Source organism: Panthera leo, chromosome A3 (assembly GCF_018350215.1).
Source record: "Panthera leo isolate Ple1 chromosome A3, P.leo_Ple1_pat1.1, whole genome shotgun sequence".
Lineage (NCBI taxonomy): Eukaryota > Metazoa > Chordata > Mammalia > Carnivora > Felidae > Panthera > Panthera leo.
In genome coordinates this window covers 87,749,143-87,772,855 of record NC_056681.1, presented here as the reverse complement: position 1 = coordinate 87,772,855, position 23,713 = coordinate 87,749,143, and the positions used below count along the sequence as shown (strand labels likewise).

Genomic DNA, 23,713 nt, shown 5'->3' with positions numbered 1-23,713 from the left:
ACAAAAGGAACAGAATGTAACTTAAAAAAACAAAGAATATAGTAGCATATATTTTCCCATGGAATGATCCCAAGCACCTAATCAAATCCATTTTTTTGGTCATTATTTTTTTGCAGTGTAGAAAAAGTCAAGAAGGTATTATTCAAGAGCACATAACCTGAAAAAGGTAAAAATGTAGGCTGGAGTAATTAAGTGGCAGGCACAGAAAGCACTTTAAAATCAGGTCCTAAGTACAAGAAACAACAACAACAAAAAACCAGAAGGCTTTAATAGGCATACACGTCATTTCCTCTAGTAAACTGATGGCAGTATACGTAGCTAGAATCCCCTTATTAGCATTAATGCCTACCTATAACAAATAACTCACTCCCACTTAAATCCCTCACCTTCATAAGAATAAGACATCCTACTGGGTATCTGAGAAAATTTATGGTTTAAGAGAGATCTTCCATTTACAGTGCTAGCTAAGCCCATCTAATTCAGATGACAAATTATCTCCATAAGTTAACTTATGCTTGCACAGCATCTATATAGGGCAGCAACTCCTATCTCTACTCATATACAGTCTATATGATTCAGGTAGGGCTTATTATCACACTCAACAGCAGGAGCAAGGACATGACACCAACACAGGCAGAGTACCCAATTCTTACAACCATTATACCTGATTTCAAGATGGACAACTAATTCAAAGTAGACCAAAAGAGTCAAACCAAGGACTTATGAGGAAAGATGTTTTTTTGAGGGTTATTGTGTGTTTCTATTTTGGTTTTAACTCCTGGAATTATTAACTATACAGTTCCCTTAAGTCTGAAACTATGGGGGTCATTTTGCTTTGTATAGGAAGTGTACCTGGGATCTCACAAGGCCAAAGCAGAAGAGAACAGCCAAAGAACAAAAACATTTGACTGCTCTGATTTTTGTTTCAGTCTCCAAATTCAGCTGTTCCTGAAACTAGAACCACTTCTTAAATTTCCCAGTTGTATACGCTAATACATTTCCTTACTTTAGAAACTACTTTGAGGGGCACCTCGGGAGCTCAGTCGGTTAAGTGTCCAACTCTTGATTTTGGCTCAGGTCATGATCTCATGATTTGTGAGGTTCGTGAGATTGAGCCCCACATTGTCAGGCTCTGCCCTAACAGGGCAGAGCCTACTTGGGATTCTCTTTCCCCCCCTTCTCTGCCCCTCCCCAACGCGCATGTGCTCTCTCTCAAAATAAATAAACTTAAGAAAAAAAAACTACTTTGAGTTGTTTATCGTTTATGACCAGAAGAGTCCTGAATAATCTCAAAAAATTTTGGTGATGTTTTCATAAAGAACAAAACCAAATCCCAAACCAGCTGCACAAAAATCATTTCACCCAAAATGTTACTCTCATGTTTAGTATGTCAGTTTTAGTGACCAGTAACTTGACACACAACTATATTAGCACGTTTAATGACGGCAGGAGGAATACAATTTAATTTTGTTACGCCAGGGTTACAAGAGGTTCCTGTTAAAGTCTACCTACTGGGATTACATTAGGAGGGATTCAGAAGAAAAGATCGTATTTAATTCTCTCCTTTTGGGAAAAGATTAAATATACTTTATAAAGTATTTCAAACAGGCAATAATTTTCTCAAAATATTTTTCTCTAAAGTACCACACAAATGGTATTAAACAGTCACACTTGAACATGAACTATTTTGTAAATTTGCTACCTATAAAAAAGAAAAACTTGTTCTTACTGTTGACGTAGCTGGCGGCAGCTCTCAATATGAGTAGATGTATTTTGATGCTGAATCCAATCCTATTGTAAAAGGAGAAAAGTGCTGAAATTAGAATATTCCTCACACTGACTAATGAAATTAGGCTTTTAAAAATGACACAGGATACTTGTTTTTTCAAAAATTAACAAATCTAATTATAAATAACATTTGACTACTCATTAGTATTTCACAAAAATAAAAGGCCTCTAAATAAAGGCACTCAATACCAGACCTCATTGATGCCATTTTGAAACATTTTAGTATAGAACACATTTAAAAAATCATACCCATGGACACTCATTTTGAAATCAAATATATACTTAAACTTGGGGAAAAAAAAGCGTTGGTCAGAAATAATTCATCTCAAATATAAAAATACTCCAGAGAACACCAAAAACTCTATAATAAAACAGTATCTGAAATGGCATCTTCAAAACATAGTGTACACAACTTGTATCTCTAAATTCAAGCTAACAACATCAACAACAAAAACTCCTACCTCTTAGGCCAGTACCATTCCAAACAAGGTACCCACTATATTGACAAAGGATAAGATTAGTAAAAATATGAAAAACTGCTGATTAAATCTAATTTATTTTCAGGACTTACGGGAAAATAACACTATTTCAAAGACACAATATCCCTTACATATAGAGCTTTACAATGAACAAAATTCTCTCTTAATACATTACTTAATTTACAAATCTGCCCTAAAATTACATTCTATACCCATAAATAGTTCCTGGAAGATACATCCGATTAAAAAAAAAAAAAACAAAAGACAATACACTTTTCAAAGACACAGTCCCCCAAGTGAAAGTTAAAAGCAACATTATTACCGAATGATTTATTGTTTGTCTAGCATTTGGACAAGCAAAAAACTTACTAAACAGTTTTATATTTTAAAATGTTCCTTGAGGAAAATGTTATTCATATCCATTTCAAAAACATTTTAGTATGTCATTGCTACAAACTAGACGTTTCCACAGTTAAAACCACAGTTGACGCTAATTTTGGAATCTGCCTTGTCAAAAACTGTATGAACACAAGTGCATGCTATCTGCAATACATAGCAACAGATTATGAAAAACCCTAAACTATTTCATTAAGCCATGGAACTCATTGTGAATTGCAAAAAAGAAATGTCTGCATATCCTGCTCAACGCTACAAAACAGAAATCACAAGAGTCTCTAGTACTCCTAAACCCATGTCTTTGACGTTAACTGGACATTGTTTACATCAAACAGACACACTGGCAAGTAGTGGGTTGGGCATGATTTATTCAGCGACAAAGTGTTTTGTTTGAATAAGTTGCCATCATTTAACAATCCAGAGATTTTATCCCCAAATCCAGACTTACAGCTTTTCTTGAAAAAATACTAAATATGTATTCTGTACAGCAACTATCAGCTAATGCTGATGGCTGCCCTATTTAAGGCACACTCTCCAGTTTCACATATACGTTCATATATATGTGTATCGATACATATACATATGCATATACATATACGTATATATGTGTGTGTGTGTATATATACACACATATATACGTATATGTATATACACACACTCTCTCTTCTGTTTAACAGGCTCACTTCACTCACTGACATTACTTGCTTTAAGCTCAGTAAATATACCTATGCCACCCAAATTTCTAGACTCTCTAGTAAGGGTATCCAGATTAGATTAAGGGTCCAAAGCAGTACTACCTCTCCAGAGAAAAAGTGGTATCACCTACTAAGCAGGAAATATCGTAAGCACTGTAGACTTGAGTGGGTCCAGAATCAAACTGTGAAAATACCTACCCACGTAAGAGCTCACTCTATCCTCCAACTACCTCAAAAATCTTTTATGTCAATTAGTATTTTCTCAAACTGAATTATTTCAGTCTGAAAGACAGCTTCTAAACCAAGGATAGCCCAAAAAACTTCTAAACCAAGGACAGCTCCTCCTCTAACATCTGAAAACCAATTTAGAAAAATACATTTCACATTCCGCTGTTGCCTTTTTCAGGCTATAGTTTTAAAGATTCAGCATGGGGAACATATTTGTCAAACGTTACTTTGCAAGAAAAAAATTGCAATTGGTAATTTACATTTATTGGCTACATTATTTACAAGGTCATTTACAAGGCAGGAAGATATATCACACAGAAACGAGAGGTAGTTTATACCATCTAAGTCCATGTTCACAAATCCCTATCATTTGATCATCCAGTAGTGAAGAATTCATTAGTTAGATCCATTATGCTGTTCTGTTAAAAATGTATGTGTTTTTTGTTTTGTTTTAAATGATGATCTCTGTGAACTCTAAAGCATCACTAAATGATTTCTTTTCCTAAGTTTTACTTTTATCATATTCACCCAGACTTTCACCATCTTACACTTGAGGAACTAGGGAAGCCTCATATTCAGTGCCCTATCTTATGTCTTCTCATTCCTGTATACCCTACATACATCTGCCAGATTTATCTCTCTAAAATACACTTTGAACATGTCACTTTTCATATCAAGAACCTTAAATAGCTTCTTAGTGCCTCTCACCTCAAGTCTAAACACCTTAAGCTAAGTTTTTGAAGGCTCTTGGTACTTACTATTGTTGCTGATGTCTGAAATGTCATCCATCTTCCCCTAGGTATATTTGAAGCCTACTCATCATTCAAGACCCATATTTAATCTACTCCATGAAGTCTTCCCTCCCCAATACTTCTAGTCCAGACAGACTCAACGCAGTTAGTCACTGTCACTCAATCTCCTCCAACTAGACTACAGAAGTCTTTTGATGTCAGAAAGTACATTTATACTTTTTTTCTTTTGTTTTCTCTTTATCTATATAAGAGATGGTAACTAAACTTACTATAAGAAATATGGAACATATCATGAATTTGCATGTCATCCTTGCACAGGGGCAATGCTAATCTCTGTATCATTCCAATTTTAGTATATGTGTTGCCCAAGTGAGCACTATTTATACTTCTTTTTAATTATATGCTGTTAAATACACAAAAGGTATTGATAAATTTTTAACACTGGCCTGAATGGATATAAGCCTAAATTCCATACAGAAATATTAAATCTCTCACCCCTACAGCATACCCAAACAAGTCAAATACAATCACCGAACCATTTGTTGACCTCTAATTTTTTAAATTCCTTAGATATGTTATTTTTCTCTTCAATGAGACTGTTTAAACTGCTTAAGACCAACATCTTCATTTTATATGGTTCTCATTTCTGCCCAGCATCTAATATAGTCATGTACAAAACTGATAATCAGTAAACACCTACTGAATAAACATACACCTTTTCCATTCTACAAAATAAATATTAAAACTTTAAGGGGCACCTGGGTGGCTCAGTCGGTTGAGTGTCTGACTTTGGCTCAAGTCATGGCCTTATGGCTCATGAGTTCGAGCCCCATGTCAGGCTCTGTGCTGACAGCTCAGAGCCTGAAGCCTACTTTGGATTCTGTGTCTCCCTCTTTCTCTGCCCCTCCCCTGCTCACACTCCCTCAAAAATAAACATTAAAAAAAATTAAAACCTTAAGTTCTTTATTTTAAAGATACCTTTCTTGGATTCATCATGACTAATTAAAAGTTCAAATGGAATACAGAAAGCCTATTTATTATTCAATTCAGGGCTTAGGACTGCTTAAAAACTATAAGTGAATTATTCTGAAATTTTTTAAGACTTGGCTATCTCCCTTGATAGGGAAGGCAACTATTATTTATTTAGAACTCAGCAAATCTGACTAAAATGCGGGAAAATGCTGCTTTCCTTTGCTGGAGTTAACAAAATCATCAGCTGAAATCTGGTAAATGGGTATTACAAAGACAGTAAAAGGGCAGCACTGGAAGGAGAAAAAAACAAGACAATTAACACCTATAGGTTTTTAAGCCTATTCATAGTATACTACCAATTATATGCCCTTGAATCAAACTTTATTCCTGTGGGAAGTACAATTCCTTCCTGACCATTTGTAATATAAATCTATAAATCACATTAGTAAACAGAAGAAACACTGATTTCCAAACATGTATCAGTAAATAAAACATACTGGGAAATTCATATACAAATCCAACAATTACAGTTGACCCTTGAACAGACACAGGTTTAAAGTGCACAGGTCCACATGGATTTTTACAGTACAGATATATTTTCTCTTATGGTTTTCTTAATACCATTTATTCTCTAGCAGTATTACTTATTATTGTAAGAATACAGTATATAATACATTTAACACACAAAACGTATTAACCAACTATTTGTTTGTCAGTAAGGCTTCTAGTCAACAGTAGGCTGTAGTTTAGGGAGTCAAAAGTTATAACTGGACTTTCAACTGCACAGGAGTTGGCATCTCCAAACCCCAAGTTGTTCAAGAGTCAACTGTACTATCAAACAGTACATTCTACATTACTCTTCAGCACCTCTATAAAATACTTCCTTCTAACTATACTTCCCATGAAGGTACCTAAGGCCTTTTTAAAGATTTTTTTTCTCTCTAAATGTCTACCATTTTACACTATTCTCTAGCCCACAGCTGGTCCCCAAATAAATACTCTTTTTTTCCCCAAACAATTCCTCTTGACTCAATTTTGCTATGGATTAAGTCATTTTAGAAATCTCCTCATGAAACATTAGAAATCCTTGTCTAGCTAGAGTCAGAAAATATTTAAATCAGCATTAACTGTCTTTTAGCCCAAGACAGGTAGACACATGCAAGGCTACAATATACTATCTCTTAAAAGTATGCAGTACAAGTTTTTTATTCCATTTTTAAAATATTTTTATAGTAACAGATTCTATTTAGACAAAGTTCACTCATGTGGAATTGTTTTATAAGTACACAACTTATGTTATATAAATTTTATGTTGAATGGATTTTCTAGGAGAACTAATCAAAAGTTCAAAGTAAATGACAAACTATGTGGTGTGCCCAGACACAGGAATACAGAAGGTCTAACACTCAATTCAGTACTTAGGCCAGGGCTATTTAGATTACAACTAAACAGTGATGTTGCAATCAATTATTTCTGCCATTTCCTCAATGCCTAGTTAACACCAGCATAAATATGAAAATTCAGAGGAAATTTGGGCGCTGAGTATCATTATACAGTGATCTTTAAAAACACTCACCTTCAAATGACTACATTCTACGTTACACAGAGAACACAAATGTGGAAATATTCTTGGAGACGCTGCATAATAATCATTCATCATAGAGGGAGTTGGAAGTCTCTTCATCTTCTGGGCATCAGCATGTGAAAACTTTGGTAACCATGATGCTTTCACAATCCCAAAGGGAGACTGAATGGGAATGTCAGCCTCTGACTGGTAATTCTTTTTACTTCCTCCTGATCCATGTACGTTAGATGAATTAATCACAGGTTCACGTGGGATCCGCTCTTGTTGGCTTACAGCTGAAATTAATTCTGATGAAAAAGGTTGCTGGCTCATTGATGGAGGAATAAGAGACTGATTCATTGTCTGGTTAACTGTTTGGCTAATGGATTGACTGACGGATTTGACAGGTTCAAGGACTGACTGTCCTGAAATGTGTAAGCCTGACATCTTAGTTCCACTCTCAACTGGGAAAAAGGACTGATTATTAGAGGACTCACTGGGGAAGTCCATCTGTCGAAACACATCTTCAACAGGAAACATAGAATTACATATCACATTTGGAGTGGGAACAGATGCAGAAATGCTCTGCTGTGACCGAAATTCATTCTTGACCTCATCTGTTGGAATTTCAGGATCATAAATACGTACTTCAAGTGGATCTTCTGTGTAGCCATATTTGCTTGCATGCCCATAATCAATCACATTACTCGAAACTGCCTCATTACCAAGCGTTTCTTTACTTCTGCTCTGAGAAGGTAAATTAGGTAATCGGCGCCCCATTTTACGCATCCTTATATCCCTCAAGATTAATGGCATATTTTCAGGAGTTAGCTGTTCATCAGGATAGCGACTGAGTTCTTCTAAGTCTTCATTAGATAATCCAAAACTTGCTAAGATACTTGAGGCACTCTCTTTTGTATAGCGGCTCTGTACTTGAGGACTCTGTTCTGTAACCTGTGTTATAGAACTCTGTTTCACTCCCACTGATGCAGATATATGAGGCTCATCATCCCACCGGCTACCATGAGGCTTCCCCTTCTTTTGTTGTGCTTCGTGAAAATCCAATTTTTCTTTGGTCAATCTTGGATCAGTTCGATGCTGAGTTACCTGAACATTCATTCTCTGTGGTCCCATGTTCTGATAAGATTCATGGCCAGCAAATCTGTGTGGAATTCCACGAGCTCTCCCTGCTGGGTAAAATCTTGGAAGACCCATGGATCCAGGCCTCATAAATGGTCCTGGAGGCCTCATCCCAGAAGGGTTAGGTGCTCGTGGCCTCTGAAGTGGAAAGTTTCCTCGAGGATTAAACCTGGGTCTCGACATGGCTATTTTCAAGAAAGCCTGATTTAATAAAGTATAAGGTGGTGTTGAACTATGTGAGGCAACGGCATTCAGCTGCTGAAGCGCCAATTGAGTCTTAATCTGAGCAAAGTGCAAAGGAGATGGGCCCAACAGAAGTGGGTTTGCAATGCCCAGGTTCAAGGAATTCACAAGTGGTGCGAAATTTTCCAAGAATAACACAAAGCTGAAAGTTAAAACACAAATATTAGATCATTTTAACTCAAACTACTTCATGAAGTGGGTTCTACAGCCAGTGTAAAACATTTTGAAACAAAGCCATGAAACCATTCTCCATTTCATATACTTTTAGAGTGTTTATGAGAATTGTTAACTTTCCCAAAAAGGTTCTCTTCTTTTCTTTCCCGAATCCAGAACACAAACCCCAAAACTCAAGCCAGAGTTCACGTACAAAGTGTTGCACTGGGTGCTGTCCTAGGTGCTGAGCAGTAATTAACAACTCCTTTTAAATAATCTTGAAAAATATTGGGGATTTATTTCACACTTTGTTACTGGAAAAAAAAGATAAAGGTATTAAAACACTGGAAATACACATACACTTAATATGTATGTTATGTACAAACCAGGAAAACAGAAACTGTAAGCCTAAAATTTTACAAGACCCACTTCTCTAAGACACAGTCTTCCCTGGAATAACATCTTACAAATTTCATATAGCAATTAGACTATGCTTAAGTTCTGTCGTTAAATAGGTGTTTCTTTTAAGATGAAAACTTGTCACCAATAACTCAACTAGAGTCTGACAAGAGTGCAGTAGCGTGGCATTGATTATAACATACAACATAACAGGTAGCACAACCACGTTATATTTCTCTCAGATTCCCTCCACAACGTGAGGCATATAGGCAAATATATACAGATAATAGCAATGGCTAACTTTATACTGTTCGTGTCCCAGTAACTGTTCGAAGTGCTTCACATGGATTGATTCATTTAATTCTCACAACAGCCCCTTGAAATATGTAGTTTCACAGACAATGATACTAAAGCACAGAGAAGTTAAATAACTTGCACAGGTAATAAGCAACCAGCCTCAGATTTGCACTCAAGGTGCCCTATAATGCATGCTCCTAACCACTAAGAGATGTGAGCAAGAATATCTTGCAGTTCCCAGGCACTCTATTAAACTGGTTGCTGTCCAGCCATCAGAGCACAGCACAACTCATTCCAAGCTGATTCTCACAGAAAGACTTTAGCTATCATTCAGGACCAAGGTCAGCAGCCACCGAGCTTGTCTTTCCTCTGCCAGTTTAAAAAAAAAACAAAACAGATTGTCTGTTTTCCATTAGGTCCCTACTTTTATACCTGATAGAAATGCAAGGTGGGAAACATGAGGTCTCCAGGCATCTACACCTACAATGAAAATCCACACTATAGATCCTATTTGAAGATCACCACTTTCTAGGGACACATGGGTGGCTCACTTGCTTATTAAGCCTCTGACAGCTCAGGTCATGATCTTGCAGTATGTGAGTTCGAGTCCTGCGTTGGGCTCTGTGCTGACAGCTCAGAGCCTGGAGCCTGCTTTGGATTCTGTGTATCCCTCTCTCTCTCAAAAATAAATTTAAAAAACCTTTTAAAATTAATAAAATAAAAGATGTTATGAAGATCATCACTTTCTGGCTCAAGCTACAACTTCATCGATAATTCCACTATACCCTTTTATTTATACATAACGTTAGTGAAATGTTAATTAAGCTAAGAAATGGGCTTTATCCGGTTAACACACTCTCTTCCAACCATCTCTTCCAATCAAAACAAACAAAACAACTCTGCTTGAGACCTGACTTACTTGATTTTACTCATCCTTCAAGGTCAGCCTCCATTAAACCTTTCTTGATCACCAAGGCCCAGAGTGAGTATTCCAACAAACTCTTGTTTGTTGCTTGTACCATTTGGGACTCCTCCATTTTACTATGCTTTTGCGTTTGTCTGTGTTGTCTTTTTCAACTATCAACCATTAATTAAAAGTATATATTTATTGAGGCACCTGAGTGGCTCTGTCAGTTAAGCATCTGACTTCACTCAGGTCATGATCTCGCAGTTTGTGAGTTGGAGCCCTGCATCGGCACTCTGCTGTCAGTGCAGAGCAAGCTTCAAGCCTGTCTTCCTCTCTCTGCCCTTCCTCTGCCTTGCAAATGCTCACGCACGTTCTCTCTCTCTCAAATAAACATTAAAAAACTTTTTAAAGCATGTTTATTTTCCAAGCATATAACCCTACTCCTACTTAAAATACCATCAAATATTTGTTAAGCTGTTTGAATGACCACATCCAAAGTCCTCATTATTAACAGACATAGATTATTAATTTTCAAATTAGGATGAAACACAACACTACAACAAAAATTACACAGGCTTCTAATTCAACAGATACAAGCAGCAGACAGAAGTTTACTAAAACAATGATACCCAATTCCCTGTGAATAATGTTCATTTATAACAAACTCCAGGTCTTTTTAAACAAATCATATTAAACTGTGTCTACTTTCTACAAAATAGAAATATTTCCAAGAACAATGTTCTCTTATGTAAGCAGTTTGTCATCTAGTTACTCAAACTCTTTCAGCACCATTTTCCTTATTAACCGGTTAAGACTCCTCTCACAACTTTAGGAACACAAATTATCCCAAATATTGTTTCTCCCCCATAAGAAAACCAAAAAGGAACACATTTCAATCAGTCATCTAATTATCCCATGGAATTGTGAATAATTATCATTTAGAAGTATCTATAAAAAACTTACCTATTTCCTAAGTGCCTAGCACTGCCTTACACTGATACATGTATACATTTACAGAATGCAAGACAGCAGACCTTCACAAAGTGTATTCTGCAGAACTTACTATCCCGTAAGATTGTAGGACTTCGCAAACAAGTTCCAAACAAAGTCCCTGCTCAAGAAAGTCGCAAATGCGTGCACTAGTTACTCTTCCTAGAGGGACATGATGCTTACTATATATTGAATTAAAAGGCTCTGAGATGCCCTGTTGTTTATCAAAAACCTTTTTTCATTTTGTGCTTCCTCAACTTGAGTTTTCTTCATGCATATACCCAGAGGTGATATTTGAAATATTTAGTAATTGCTAACAAGCAATGAGTAACAAGTACAGTAAATTGTGACTTATAGTATGCAGCCAAGTTCCTGTGCCCCTCCCCTTCCTCCACCCTCCTTAAGCTTTTAGTTGCTGTAGCACAAAGCGGGGCGGGGGGGGGGGCGGTTGAGAGAGGGGGCAGTCCTCAGGGAGGAACTAAAAGAGTGGGGGAAATGGAGGTCCACCCTTGGGATAGCAGCTACTTACTGGTAGAATTATTTCCGTGTTTAAACAACTGGCATATCTGCATCAGTGTAGTAGTCATGAATATCAGTCCGGAAACATTCAATATTCAATATTCACAAAACAATGTGCAATATACACGAAGATAAAAATAAAAAGGCCTTTTCATAATTTAAATTTAAATTCTCAGTAAGCAGAGGTTTGGCTTGTTTCCATTTAGGAGCCTTAACACACACACACACACACACACACACACACACACACACACACACACACACTAGACCTCCTATACACAGTTAATCCCAATGTGAAATCTAATATAAGATATAGTAATAAATTAACAGCCCTGGTTCTCCCAAAGAGACTGTTCTCCCTTCTCTCTTAGTAAGACAAATGAGGGTCTTGTTTAGTTATAGTTATTTATTTTGCATTCTGATTCCTGGAGTTGCTGATGGCTTGAGCTAAGAAAGTTTCTCTCCTGTATGCATATCCCAGAAAATCCATCATGATAAGCAAATGTCACTCTTTCAATAGGTCTCTTCAACTAACCTCCTTCCTAAGAACAAATATAATCCTTCTGAACTTGAAGCCAATACTTCTTTTATCCCAAGACTCCTTCTGAATTTCAGACCTGGTCTAAATCTAGTGTGTTTTCTTCTTAGTTTGCATTCAGTAACATTTTCAGACAGTAATCCACTAATGTAAAATCATCAAACACCTTAGGCTACCATTAACCAACTGAGCCACCCAGGTGCCCCACATCTCTTCAATAGTTAAAAAAAATTTTAAGTAACCTTTTATTTTCTCTGTAAATGAAATTTAAGGAGTATATTTGTATTTCATTTGCTTAATTTTTTATAAATATAAGTGCATTTTTAATCATTTAGGAAAGTTATTGTTTAATCTTCTCTTAAAACTATCATTCACATTCACTGCAAATGTTATGACCAAAAAGGCTCTTGTATTTATAGTTTAAGCTTTCTACTTATAAGGTATTATAAACTTCCTTTTGGCAATTATAGAATTCTCAAGCCTCATTTCTTCAACTCTAATTTAAGGACAGGCAAGCTCTACCAATCAGCATCCTTTTCTTTGCTGCTTAACTTTCTCCCCTTCATTTTGTTTAAACTTCAGCCCTACCAATGATGCCTCAAGGTACAACTACTTAAGGCAAATGCTAACAACAAAATGAACCACAGGAATTTACCATCTTCAACAGATTCAGGAGGATAAAATTCCAAAATCAACTATCAGACCATTTGAGATATCTAAAAAAAAAAAAAAAAGCTAGGTACTCCTAAAAAACTTAGAGAAACTGTCTTCTTAGCAATAAATACATCAGAGTAACTCCAAATCCAACTGTTACTCATCCACTTGACTAATACCTTGACAATGCTGGTCTAGGTAAGGAAGTAGCAAGGCTATTAAGCCAGAAACGATCCCTTTCTTCATAAAGCTAACACTCAGTTTTTAAGATGGAGTTAACGTTTCCTAAGAATTAGAGAAACCAAAATGATAAAATATAGTTAGGGGTGCCTAGGTGGCTCAGGTCATGATTTCATGGATTTAAGCCCCGCGTCAGGCTCTGTGCTGACCAGCTCAGAGCCTGGAGCCTGCTTTGGATTCTGTGTCTCCCTCTCTCTCTCTGCCCTTCCCCCATGTGCTCTAAGATAAACATTAAAAAAATTTTTTTAAAAACATTAAAAAATACAGTTAAAAATCTGGAAGTTTCCCTTTTCACACCTCTGCAGTTAAAAGGGTTTGCAGAGACTGGAAACTGGTTGAATAAACTATAGTATATTCATATTTTGCAGCTGTAAAAAGGAATGATATTAAACATCCTTGGTAGGGCATACCCTATAGATATGAACTAGTAGATACAAAACCCTTCAAGATGTTTTTTTTTTTTTTTTTTTTTAATATTTTTGAGAGAGACAGAGACAGAGACAGAGAGAGAGGGGTGGGGGGAGAGGCAGAGAGAGGGAGACAGAATCTGAGGTAGGTTCCAGACTCCCAGCTGCGGGGCTCAAACTCACAAACTGTGAGATCATGACCTGAGCTGAAGTCTGACATTTAACCCACTGAGCCACCCACACACCCGTTTTCATTTTTTAAATTGGTATATGGACAAAACATAAAATGTTAAAAGTAAAATACTTGTATAATGGTATTACATATATAAATATGTAGTATTACCATCACATCTGTCTGAAGTCAAACTGGTCTGTAACCCAAAAACAGGAAATGTAAGAGAATCCTTGTTCTCCAAATCTGCTATTAAAAGTAAAGAAACTCAAGTGGTTTCACCAACAATGGAATTCACTGATTTGATAGTACTTTGTAAGTTTTGGGACTACCATAGAATTTATACAAAGTAACAAGTGATACCCCAAAACTCAGAACAAATGCCTGACATAGTAAATATAATCTCTATTAACCATAACTATTAGAGAATATGCCATTTTCTGGATAACTGAACTCTAGCCATAAACAGGTTTGTTCACCTACTGTAATTTATGGATAGTCAATTTATGAAATCATTAAACTAACTTAGAAGAACCTGAGTTAAGATCTGAGTTCTTGGGGTGCCCAGGTGGCTCAGGTGGTTAAGTGACTTTGGCTCAAGTCATGATCTTGCAATTTGTGAGTTTAAGCCCCGCGCTGGACTCTGTGCTGACAGCTCAGAGCCTGGAGCCTGCTTCTGATTCTGTGTCTCCCTCTCCTCCTTGTGCTCTGTCTCTCTCAAAAATGAATAAACATTAAAAAAAATTTTTTTTAAAAGATCTGAGTTCTTAATTATTAACACTCCTTTGAAAAAACTGCAATTAAATATAAATTCTTTAAAGTAAGTTTTATTCCTGATTATATAAGTAACATGCTTTTTATAGAAAACAAAAAGTAGCAAATTAAATCCTTACCAATAAGACCGTCATGTAGAATGAATTCGTATTTTGATATAATTTCTTTCAAGTTTGTGTATGTAAATACAAGCATGGATAAGAAGGGGAGGAAAGTACACCAAACTTTACTGTATGAAACTAGAACTACACTATTTTCAATTAACTTTTATTTTCCTATATTTAATATTTTTTCAAAACCAGGATATTTATTGGTCACAAAACATTCTGAACTCCCAAAAAAATTCTATTGTGACAAGTAGCAGGTAACTCTTTTCTATGCCCTTTTAAGAACTGAAACCCGCCACTCTGACAAAACAAATATTCAACTAAATGTCAAACATAAAAATTCTTTTAGAAACATTTGAGCCTAAATGTCCATCAACTGATGAATGGATAAAGAAACTGTGGTTTATATACACAATGGAATACTACGTGGCAATGAGAAAGAATGAAATATTGCCTGTTGTAGCAACATGGATGGAACTGGAGAGTGTTATGCTAAGTGAAATACGTCATACAGAGAAACACAGATACCATGTTTTCACTCTTATGTGGATCCTGAGAAACTTAACAGAAGACCATGAGGGAGGGGAAGGAAAAAAAAAGGTTAGAGAGGGAGGGAGCCAAAACATAAGACACCCTTAAAAACTGAGAACAAACTGAGGGTTGATGGGGGGGTGGGGGGGAGGGTGGGTGATGGACACTGAGGAGGGCACCTGTTGGGATGAGCACTGGATGTTGTATGGAAACCAATTTGACAATAAATTTCATATTAAAAAAAAAAAAGAAAAGAAACATTTAATAGGAACTGAGTTCTTGAGGCAGGCATGAAGAAATGGCTTGATGGATTAAAAAGATATTGCCACTAGATCCCATAAGGTCTGAGATGTCCATTACCAAGGACAATCAAGAACTACATATTATTCTAATGTAATCTTTCATAAGAAAGGGAATCCTTTATTTTCTTTATGGATACCGGTAAAGAAATCAGAAATCCAGAAATCTAAAAGCATCATCAAAAATTAGTCAGGGGGCACCTGGGTGGCTGGTTAAGAGTCTGACTTTTGATTTTGGCTCAGGTCATGATATCGAGGTTCATGAAATTGAGCTCCACATCTGGCTCTGGGCTGATACTGCAGAGCCTGCTTGGGATTCTCTCTCTCCCCTTCTCTCTGCGCCTCTTAAAATAAATAAACGTTTAAAAAAAAATTAGCCACATCATAATGATTACACTAGACTCATAATGAAAAATGCACATCAAACCCCAAACTTGAACTTTATACTACTTCAGTTTACAAAATGCTTTTAATATTCATTATCTCACTGGAGCCTCACAAAAACCCTGTGAGTAAGGGGATACCAGTTTTTACAGATTAAGTAAAGCCTCAGAACTAAGTTGCAAGATCATAACTAGAACCTATAATTCCTCTCAGTATCTTTCCATGTAAAATGTAAATTTTATAGCTTTGCTTTTTCTAACTATACAAAAGTAGTAAGTGTTCATTATCACCCCCCAATAAAGAAAAATCACCCTCATTACATTCAGAAAAAAGTTTTCTACAATCTCTTTTTGTTCGTTTTAGTATTCTATAATCTTTACATAAAGGTTATATAAACTACCATTATTTTTCTAGATATATATACCCACACACCTCATTTGGTATTATTTTGTTAGAGTGATGGTCTCACAACATATAAATCCACTTTCACACCTGAGAATACAGGTATTACACTGGTCAGTTAACACAACAGGGAGTACGTGTCATTCTATGCTTTCCTCAGTTTGAATGTCAATCAGCTAATCTCTTCTGGCATACATACGGATCCACTCAGCCTCTTTTCTACCATTTTCTGTCCCTTCCTGTCTCACAAAAGATATGCAAGTCATAACTCCAAAGGTGCCACAAGTGTGAATAGAGAGTACCCCTCGAAATTAAAATGCCACAATGAGGTACCTCAAGGAAACTGTCAAAGAAACAGAATGAGTAGACAATTAGAAACATTATTTGGTATCATGGAGGGCATCACAAACTTCACTGCCACTTGAAAGGAGTGATAAACCTCATGATTCCATATTTGAAAAAAAATGGAAGCTCAACTTGCTAACATACAATGCTAGGAACAGATCACCACAAGAACCAAGTATTAATCACCTCATATAGCAATGATTCAATAGTTACTATTTCCAGGAAAACGACTTTTTGCTAAACAGGATGAATATAATTAGATATACTTTTTGAAGCACTGCATACATAAATGGGTGAAGACAACACTGCATTCACAGTAAATGATGCCTCCCTGACATGTGCATTGGTGGGCCTGCTTACCTTGCTAGCTAGCATCAACAAATGTAATTCATTAGCCCAAGAGAAACCTCCTGATCCAAGCTGGAATCAAGAAATCTTTCCTGGAATTGTTTTTAGAACTAGAATGAGGGGCACCGGGGTGGCTCAGTCAATTGAGAGTCTGACTGTTGATTTCAGCTCAGATCATGATCCTAGGGTGGTGGGATGGAACTCTGCATCAGGCTCTGTGTGGAGTGTGGAGCCTGCTTAAGATTCTCTCTCCCTCTGCCCCTCTCCCCATAAATAAATAAATAAATAAATAAATAAATAAATAAATAAATAAATAAACAAACAAAACAAAACAAAACAAAACTAGAAATGAGTAAAGTAGTGGATGTTGATAAATTTCAAATGCTACTACGGGGGTGCCTGGGTGGCTCAGTCGGTTAAGCGTCCGACTTCAGCTCAGGTCATGACCTCACGGTCTGTGAGTTCGAGCCCCGCGTCGGGCTCTGTGCTGACCGCTCAGAGCCAGGAGCCTGTTTCAGATTCTGTGTCTTCCTCTCTCTCTGACCCTCCCCCATTCATGCTCTCTCTCTGTCTCAAAAATAAATAAACGTTAAAAAAAAAATTTTAAAAAAAACCCAAAAAACAAATGCTACTACGGGCACCTGGGTGACTCATTGGGCTAAGCATCCAGCTCTTGATTTCAGCTCAGGTCATGATCTCACAGTTATGAGACTGAGCGCAGTGCCTGCCTGTGATTTTCTCTCTCTCCCTCCCTCTCTCTTCCCCTCCCCTGCACGTGCTCTTTCTCTCTCTCTCTCTCAAAATAAATGAATAAACATTTTTTTTAACTCAAATGCATATATTACTGCCTTAGTGAGAAAGCACAAGCACTGAAACAAAATAAAGCCCATATAACAGAGGCCAGCAGGACCAAGAGGTAAATACAATATCGAAGACATTCACTACCCAGATGCAATTGTTCTGAGGCATAACCTGCCCTCCCTGCCATTACGCTGTTCGTTTTCATGAAGTATACTAGCCAAAAGGTACATCTCTGTCTAACAGGGTTTCCAAAATCTTCAATTAAGCATACCTAAACTATTTGGTCAAATGCCTAAGCATGTTAACAGTCAACATTAAAAAAAAAAAAATTAAAACAAGGATGGAAGAAGGGAAAAAATCTAAAACTGAAAGCGAACTAATACATTTTTCAAATGAATACCGTAAGCCACTGTGGAATAAAAATTAACTCAAGTAATTTATTAACCCACTATTAAATATATAGATCGTCAGTTTGAGAGTAGCTAAGAGAAAGGGAAGAACCACAAACAAATTCTTACTCTTTTTAGTAGTTTGTTTTGGGAGTTTTCTTTGGTAGTGACATCAGTGAAGTAATTCTTCAATTACTTTAGATATATCATAGGATGAAACAAAAAAGTAAATGTTTTGATAGTGCTGAGAACCAGGGCTTTCACTGTGCAAGACAAGATACATAAATATGAAATGAGGAAAAACAAGAAAAAAACTGTACAATAAATTATAAACCACTGAAAAAAACAAGAATCCATAACTCCATACCAATCAATGCAAATGTAGAGGGACTGCTGACTTGAAAATTCATTTTATAACTATATTGGTAAAGATTGGTTCAGACAAGAATCACCTATGCATGTTAAATCCAGAGGGAAATTTTGCTAAGTAGGACATTTACATATTCTTAAAATGGGTCTTCACAAATTAATTAGTTCAAGGCAGGAAGGAGTCAAACATTTTGACCAAATATATGATCAAACAATATTATCATCCATGGCAGACAGATGGACATCATGTACCTCCAGATTTGATACCATGGGGACACAGCATCACTTAGGCGATTTTTCTGGCCAGGGACACATAATCTCAATCTAATCAAGAGGAAACATCAGACAAATCCAAAATGAGAAATGTTCTATTAAAAAGAAAAAAAGGGGTGCCTGGGTGGCTCAGGTGGTTGAGTGTCCAACTTCAGCTCAGGTCATGATCTCACGGTGAGTTCAAGCCCAGCGTCAGGCTCTGTGCCGACAGCTCAGAGCCTGGAGCCTGCTTTGGATTCTGTGTCTCCCTCTCTCTCTGCCCCTCCCTCGCTCATGCTCGGTCTCTCTGTCATAAACACTAAAAAAAAAAATTTTTTTTTTAAAGTAAAAGGAACAGAAAAAGAAACCAAGCAAGCTATATTTTTCAGAAACGTCAACTTCACAGAATACAAAGAAAGGCTATGGAAATGTTCCAGAGTAAAAAAGACTAAAGGACATGACAATTAAATGCAATCATCTGATTCTAGACCGGTCCTGTATTGGAGAGGGGGAAAAAAAACTGCTATCAAGAACACTATTGGGCCAACTGACAAAATCAGAAGATGGTAGACTAAAGAATTTTATCAATGTTAAATTGAGGTTGATTACTATGACTAATAATTCAAAAGAAATAGTAGAGGAAATAGCAATAGCAAAAGAAAACAACCTGTTCTTAGGAAATAAACTAAGGTAAAGGAGTACAACATATGCAACTTACTCTCAAACAGTTCAGGAAAAAAAATCACCATGTGTGTATGTGTACAACAGAAGGGAAAGAGCTCTGGTGGTATAGTGGTGAGCATAGCTGCCTTCCGACAGAAGGGAAAGAAGGGACAGGGAAGTAAGGAGAGACAGGAATTTCTGTCAGAGATTTAATTCATTCAATAAGTTAATGACCCAACCTTTTAAGTCTAACACCAGACTATCTAAGGACTATCTCCTTAATCATATACCAAGAAGAAAAAAAACCATAAGCAAGTAAGGCAACAGGCAGAAAACAAAACATGTAACACGATAAAAGAGCATCAGCCCTAAACACATTTTTGTTTTTCTTTTTCTGCATCATGCTCACTCCCTATTGACTATTAGTCAGCCTATTATGCAATTCATAATAATCTCATCTTTGGGGACATTTCAACTAATCTGAAGATATCCACCCTGCTAGGAGGGGTTCCAGTGAATTACTTCATACAAAATTGGTTAACTCCCATAAGTAAAATTTAACACTAATGTAACATAGTGTTTTTTAAAAACTTAAACTCAATGTATTAATTCTGGTCCTGTTGAGTGCTAAAAATGTGACCCTCAGCAAGCTGGTTAACTCAAGCCTCAGTTTCATCATGTGAAAAATAGGAATAAAAACAATACCACTTCAGAATGGTGATGTGACAATTAATTTATACCTCCTGGCAAAATTATACCTTCTGACTCACAGTAGGTACTCAAAAAATGTTAAGATAGCAAATGAAATGCTTTACTTAAGAAATCGGTAGATCGCTTGGGGCGCCTGGGTGGCTCAGTCGGTTGAGGATCTGACTTTGGCTCAGGTCATGATCTCATGGTCTTTGAGTTCAAGCCCCACGTCCAGCTCTGCTCTGACAGCTCAGACCTAGGTGCCTGCTTCAGATTCTATGTCTCCCTCTCTCTCTGCCCTTCTCCCACTCACGCTCTCTCTCCCTCTTTCAAAAATAAACATTAAAAAAATTAAAACAAAAAAAAAAGAAATAGGTAAATCCCTGTTTCTTTTATTAAGACTTGGGTAACTTATGAAAATTTCAATATAGTAGTTGAAATAGAAACTATACACTGTGTATATAGTGTATGTATATGTATATATACACCACGAGTATGGTGTATGAAATAATTGGGGAAATGTGAATACGGACTATCCGACATTAAGAAATTGTTACTTTAGGAGCAATAAATATGCTTTTCTCTAAGCATTTTAAAGAAAAACTTTGAACTATAAACTGATGAATGACATGGAATTTGCTTAAAAATAATAGGGTGGAGAGGTGCCTGGGTGGTTCAGTAGGTTAAGTGCCCGATTTCAGCTCAGGTCACGATCTCATGGTTCCTGAGTTTGAGCCCCACATCAAGCTCTGTGGTGGTGGCTCGGAGCCTGGAACCTGTGTCTCCCTCTCTCTCTGCCCCTCCCTGACTCATGCTCAGTTGGTCTCTCTCTCTCTCTCTCTCTCTCAAAAATAAACATTAAATTTTTTTTTTTAATTTAAAAAAAAAACAGTAATAGGGTGGAAGGTAGAGACATGATTGAGCATTAGCTTGCAATTATTGAAGATGGGTACACGGGTGAATCATTACATAATACTCTCTCTTATACATGTTTGAAATTTTCCACAATAAAAAGTTTTCTAAACAAATGGAAGAAATTCAAAGGAAAATGAAGTTGGCAACATTCACTCAACAACAAGACAATAAGGATATTAGCTGAAAGTTTAATAAAATGAAGACTGTGGAAATCAGGTAGGAAAAAAAGTGTAAAAACTTAAAAGACTCGAACAATAATTATTTTGATATTTAAGGAGTTCAAGAGTTGAAAATAACCCAAAATATATGTGCCCAAGGTAATCATGAATATCAAAACATGTGTACCTTAAAACTCTCCTGTACTCCCTGAACTTTTTTCTCATTACAAAACTCTTGTTCTTGACCCTCACTGATCATTATTATAGCTATGTTTTATTTCTACACCTCACCTTCTTCCTTTCCATTACTGTCGTATCTTTCATATACCTATTGTCCATTCTCATTCTCAGCCACAAATTTCAGACTACAGTAAACAAAGTTGAAGTAATAAAAAAGTAAAGTTGAATACAAACAGGGGCTTATTGGCTTTGACCACAAACAATTACTTTCAACGTGCAGGAGGTCGAAACCACCACATGTCAACATTCAGTAGCTGCTCTTTCCTTGCAAAACAGTCCAAACAGCCCAAACTATGTCACTGGGTACTCATACTGGAAGCACTAATTCTTAGTATCTAAAGCATGTTATGAAGAATTTGGACAGATTTATTCAAACTTTGACTGGTACACATTAAGTCAAGTCATGTTAGAAAGAACACAATTTGGACTCCAAAGGCTCAGGATCTTACCCAGGCTCTAGCAAGTACCAGCTGAGTTCATTCACTCAACACATGAGTCCTGAATACATACCAGTCACTGGGACAGATAACAAAGATAAACAATCAACAATATAAGTGGTTACAAGAGAGGCATATATAAAATTTATAGATACACCAAATATTTTAATCAAAGATTAGCTGATTTTTCAGCTCCAAAATTCTATCAATTTAATCTGAATTCTTTTAAGCTTCTTTTTAACTAAAAGGGAATATCCCCAGGAAACAATCTTCAAACAAAAGATGCTTCCTTAAGACTGAAAAACTTGTAATAAAGTAACAGCTAACGATCTCACTCAATTCTCACAACAATCCCAAGCAGGAAGTAGTATTATCACCATTTTACAGATAAGAAAACAAAAGTTAAGTAAGACTAAAATAATTTATCCAAAATCTTACACATACAGTAATAAAAAAACAGGGATTTGAATCCAGATCTGATTCCAAAGCCTATTCTCTTTTCACTAAATTATCTGTCTCTCATTTTCTTTCACTACATAAAAAGAAAATTTCCAGAGATCACCTCTGAAAAGCTCCCAAGAGAAAAATCTTTAGGACAGCCCTGAAATACAAACTGATCACCGACTATAATAAGCTTTTTTTTTTAAACAAGAGTATCCTCTATACACACTCTCCAAGACACAAAAAGAAGAGATTACAAGACTAAAATATAACCAATATTCAAGGTAACATATATGTAACACTAATAAAAACATTCTGAAACTAGTTAATAGGAACCAATGAGATTTTGTGATTTTCTTCCAAATGTTTTACCTTTTTCTGAACTAGATTCCAATAACCACGCAGGGAACGGCCCAGCATATTTTTACCGTATTAACATGTTGGAGTCCACATCACTTAAAAGTGCATATTACAGAGTATGGGGATACAAAATAAAATGTATATGAAATGTTGTCATATTGAAAGAAAAGAATGCAACATTAAAAAAGTCTAGAATGCCTAATAAAATTAAAGCTATGCTGGAATAATGTAAAGTATGCATTTATTTTTCTGTATAAGTTTCATTAACCGTTTTTTTATAAATTAATTTTTCCAATTTTTCAATTCTAACTGCAAATTTGAGTCAGCAAATATCCCTGACATATTAAGTCAACCCTTTACAACAGATGAAGGATAAAAACGAATAAATTTTTTCGCGCACGATTCTAAAGCCGGTTAGAAAAAGAATTTGAATCAACTTAAGTTGCCAGATCCTGGTAACAAGTTTTGCTTCAGAAATCCTTCAGATTAAAATAGGGTTTTACCCTCCCCGCCCCCAACTTCACCCTAGAGTAAATGTTTAAGATTAAGAAAAATTAGCTTGAGGCAGCCGTCACTGTCTAGTTCAATTAAAGATTTTGTACTAACAAAAGTCTCCCTCGTTCGCAATTATCTCAAACAACAAAAGATCTGTTCAAAACGTCCTCAAGGATCCAACTGTGTGGTATACATTCTCCCCCCACCTTTAACAGAAGGGGACTGAGCCTAGGAATCACACACAAGTAAACCAACTAAAGATCCGTATTCGCGATTCCTTTGAGAAATTTGTAAATAAGTATCAGAATCATTTATGGTTCCCCGTATCCCGCACAGAGGTGACATTTTCTTTGCTTTCATACCCGCGAAAGGCGGAAACAGCAACCAGCAAAAGCCGCTGGATCTAACATTCTCCCTTCATCCCAACTCCCCCTTCCCCAGCCCCAAACACAAACATGTTCTCTCCACGCTCCTTGCATAACGTCGCTCGCCACAGGGCTCAGCTCAAGCTCCACCGCCTCTCTTCAAGGCCCGACGGGAAAGGTTACTCCCTCGTCGGTGCTCCCGCACCACCGCTTCCTTTGGCTGTCAGGCCCGGCGCGGCCTCGGCAGGCCCTACGCCGATGGGGAAGGGGCCGCCACGGCGCTGCCAAAGGGCTGTTCTTGTTCCTCGGCCCAATGCAACGGCGTCGGGCGGCTCTTCCAGAAGCAATGTCCTAGCACGGGTGCCCGACCCGGCCCTCCGGGGCAGCAAGGTGAACGGACGCGGTAGCGGGGCAG

At 36.8% G+C, this 23,713-nt stretch overlaps 1 protein-coding gene and 1 non-coding gene across 8 annotated transcripts in view; both read right to left on the bottom strand.

Annotated features, from left to right (window-relative positions):
• Window positions 1–23,713, bottom strand: part of ZNF638 (zinc finger protein 638) — a 136,801-nt gene that overhangs the window by 60,957 nt on the left and 52,131 nt on the right. For 6 of the 7 annotated variants that reach the window (XM_042932642.1, XM_042932645.1, XM_042932646.1 and 3 more), the window contains exons 1-2: window positions 6,887–8,289; window positions 1,730–1,791 (exon numbers count right to left, since the gene is read on the bottom strand). In XM_042932642.1, coding sequence (XP_042788576.1) covers window positions 1,730–1,791; window positions 6,887–8,197 — 1,373 coding nt within the window. In that variant the 5' untranslated portion in view covers window positions 8,198–8,289. Of the gene's footprint in view, window positions 1–1,729; window positions 1,792–6,886; window positions 8,400–23,713 lie in introns of those variants that run through there. The other variant, XM_042932640.1, reaches the window with a different exon arrangement.
• LOC122216800 lies at window positions 4,612–4,715 on the bottom strand. The gene has a single exon (XR_006201127.1). It is a non-coding gene; the product is annotated as a U6 spliceosomal RNA (small nuclear RNA).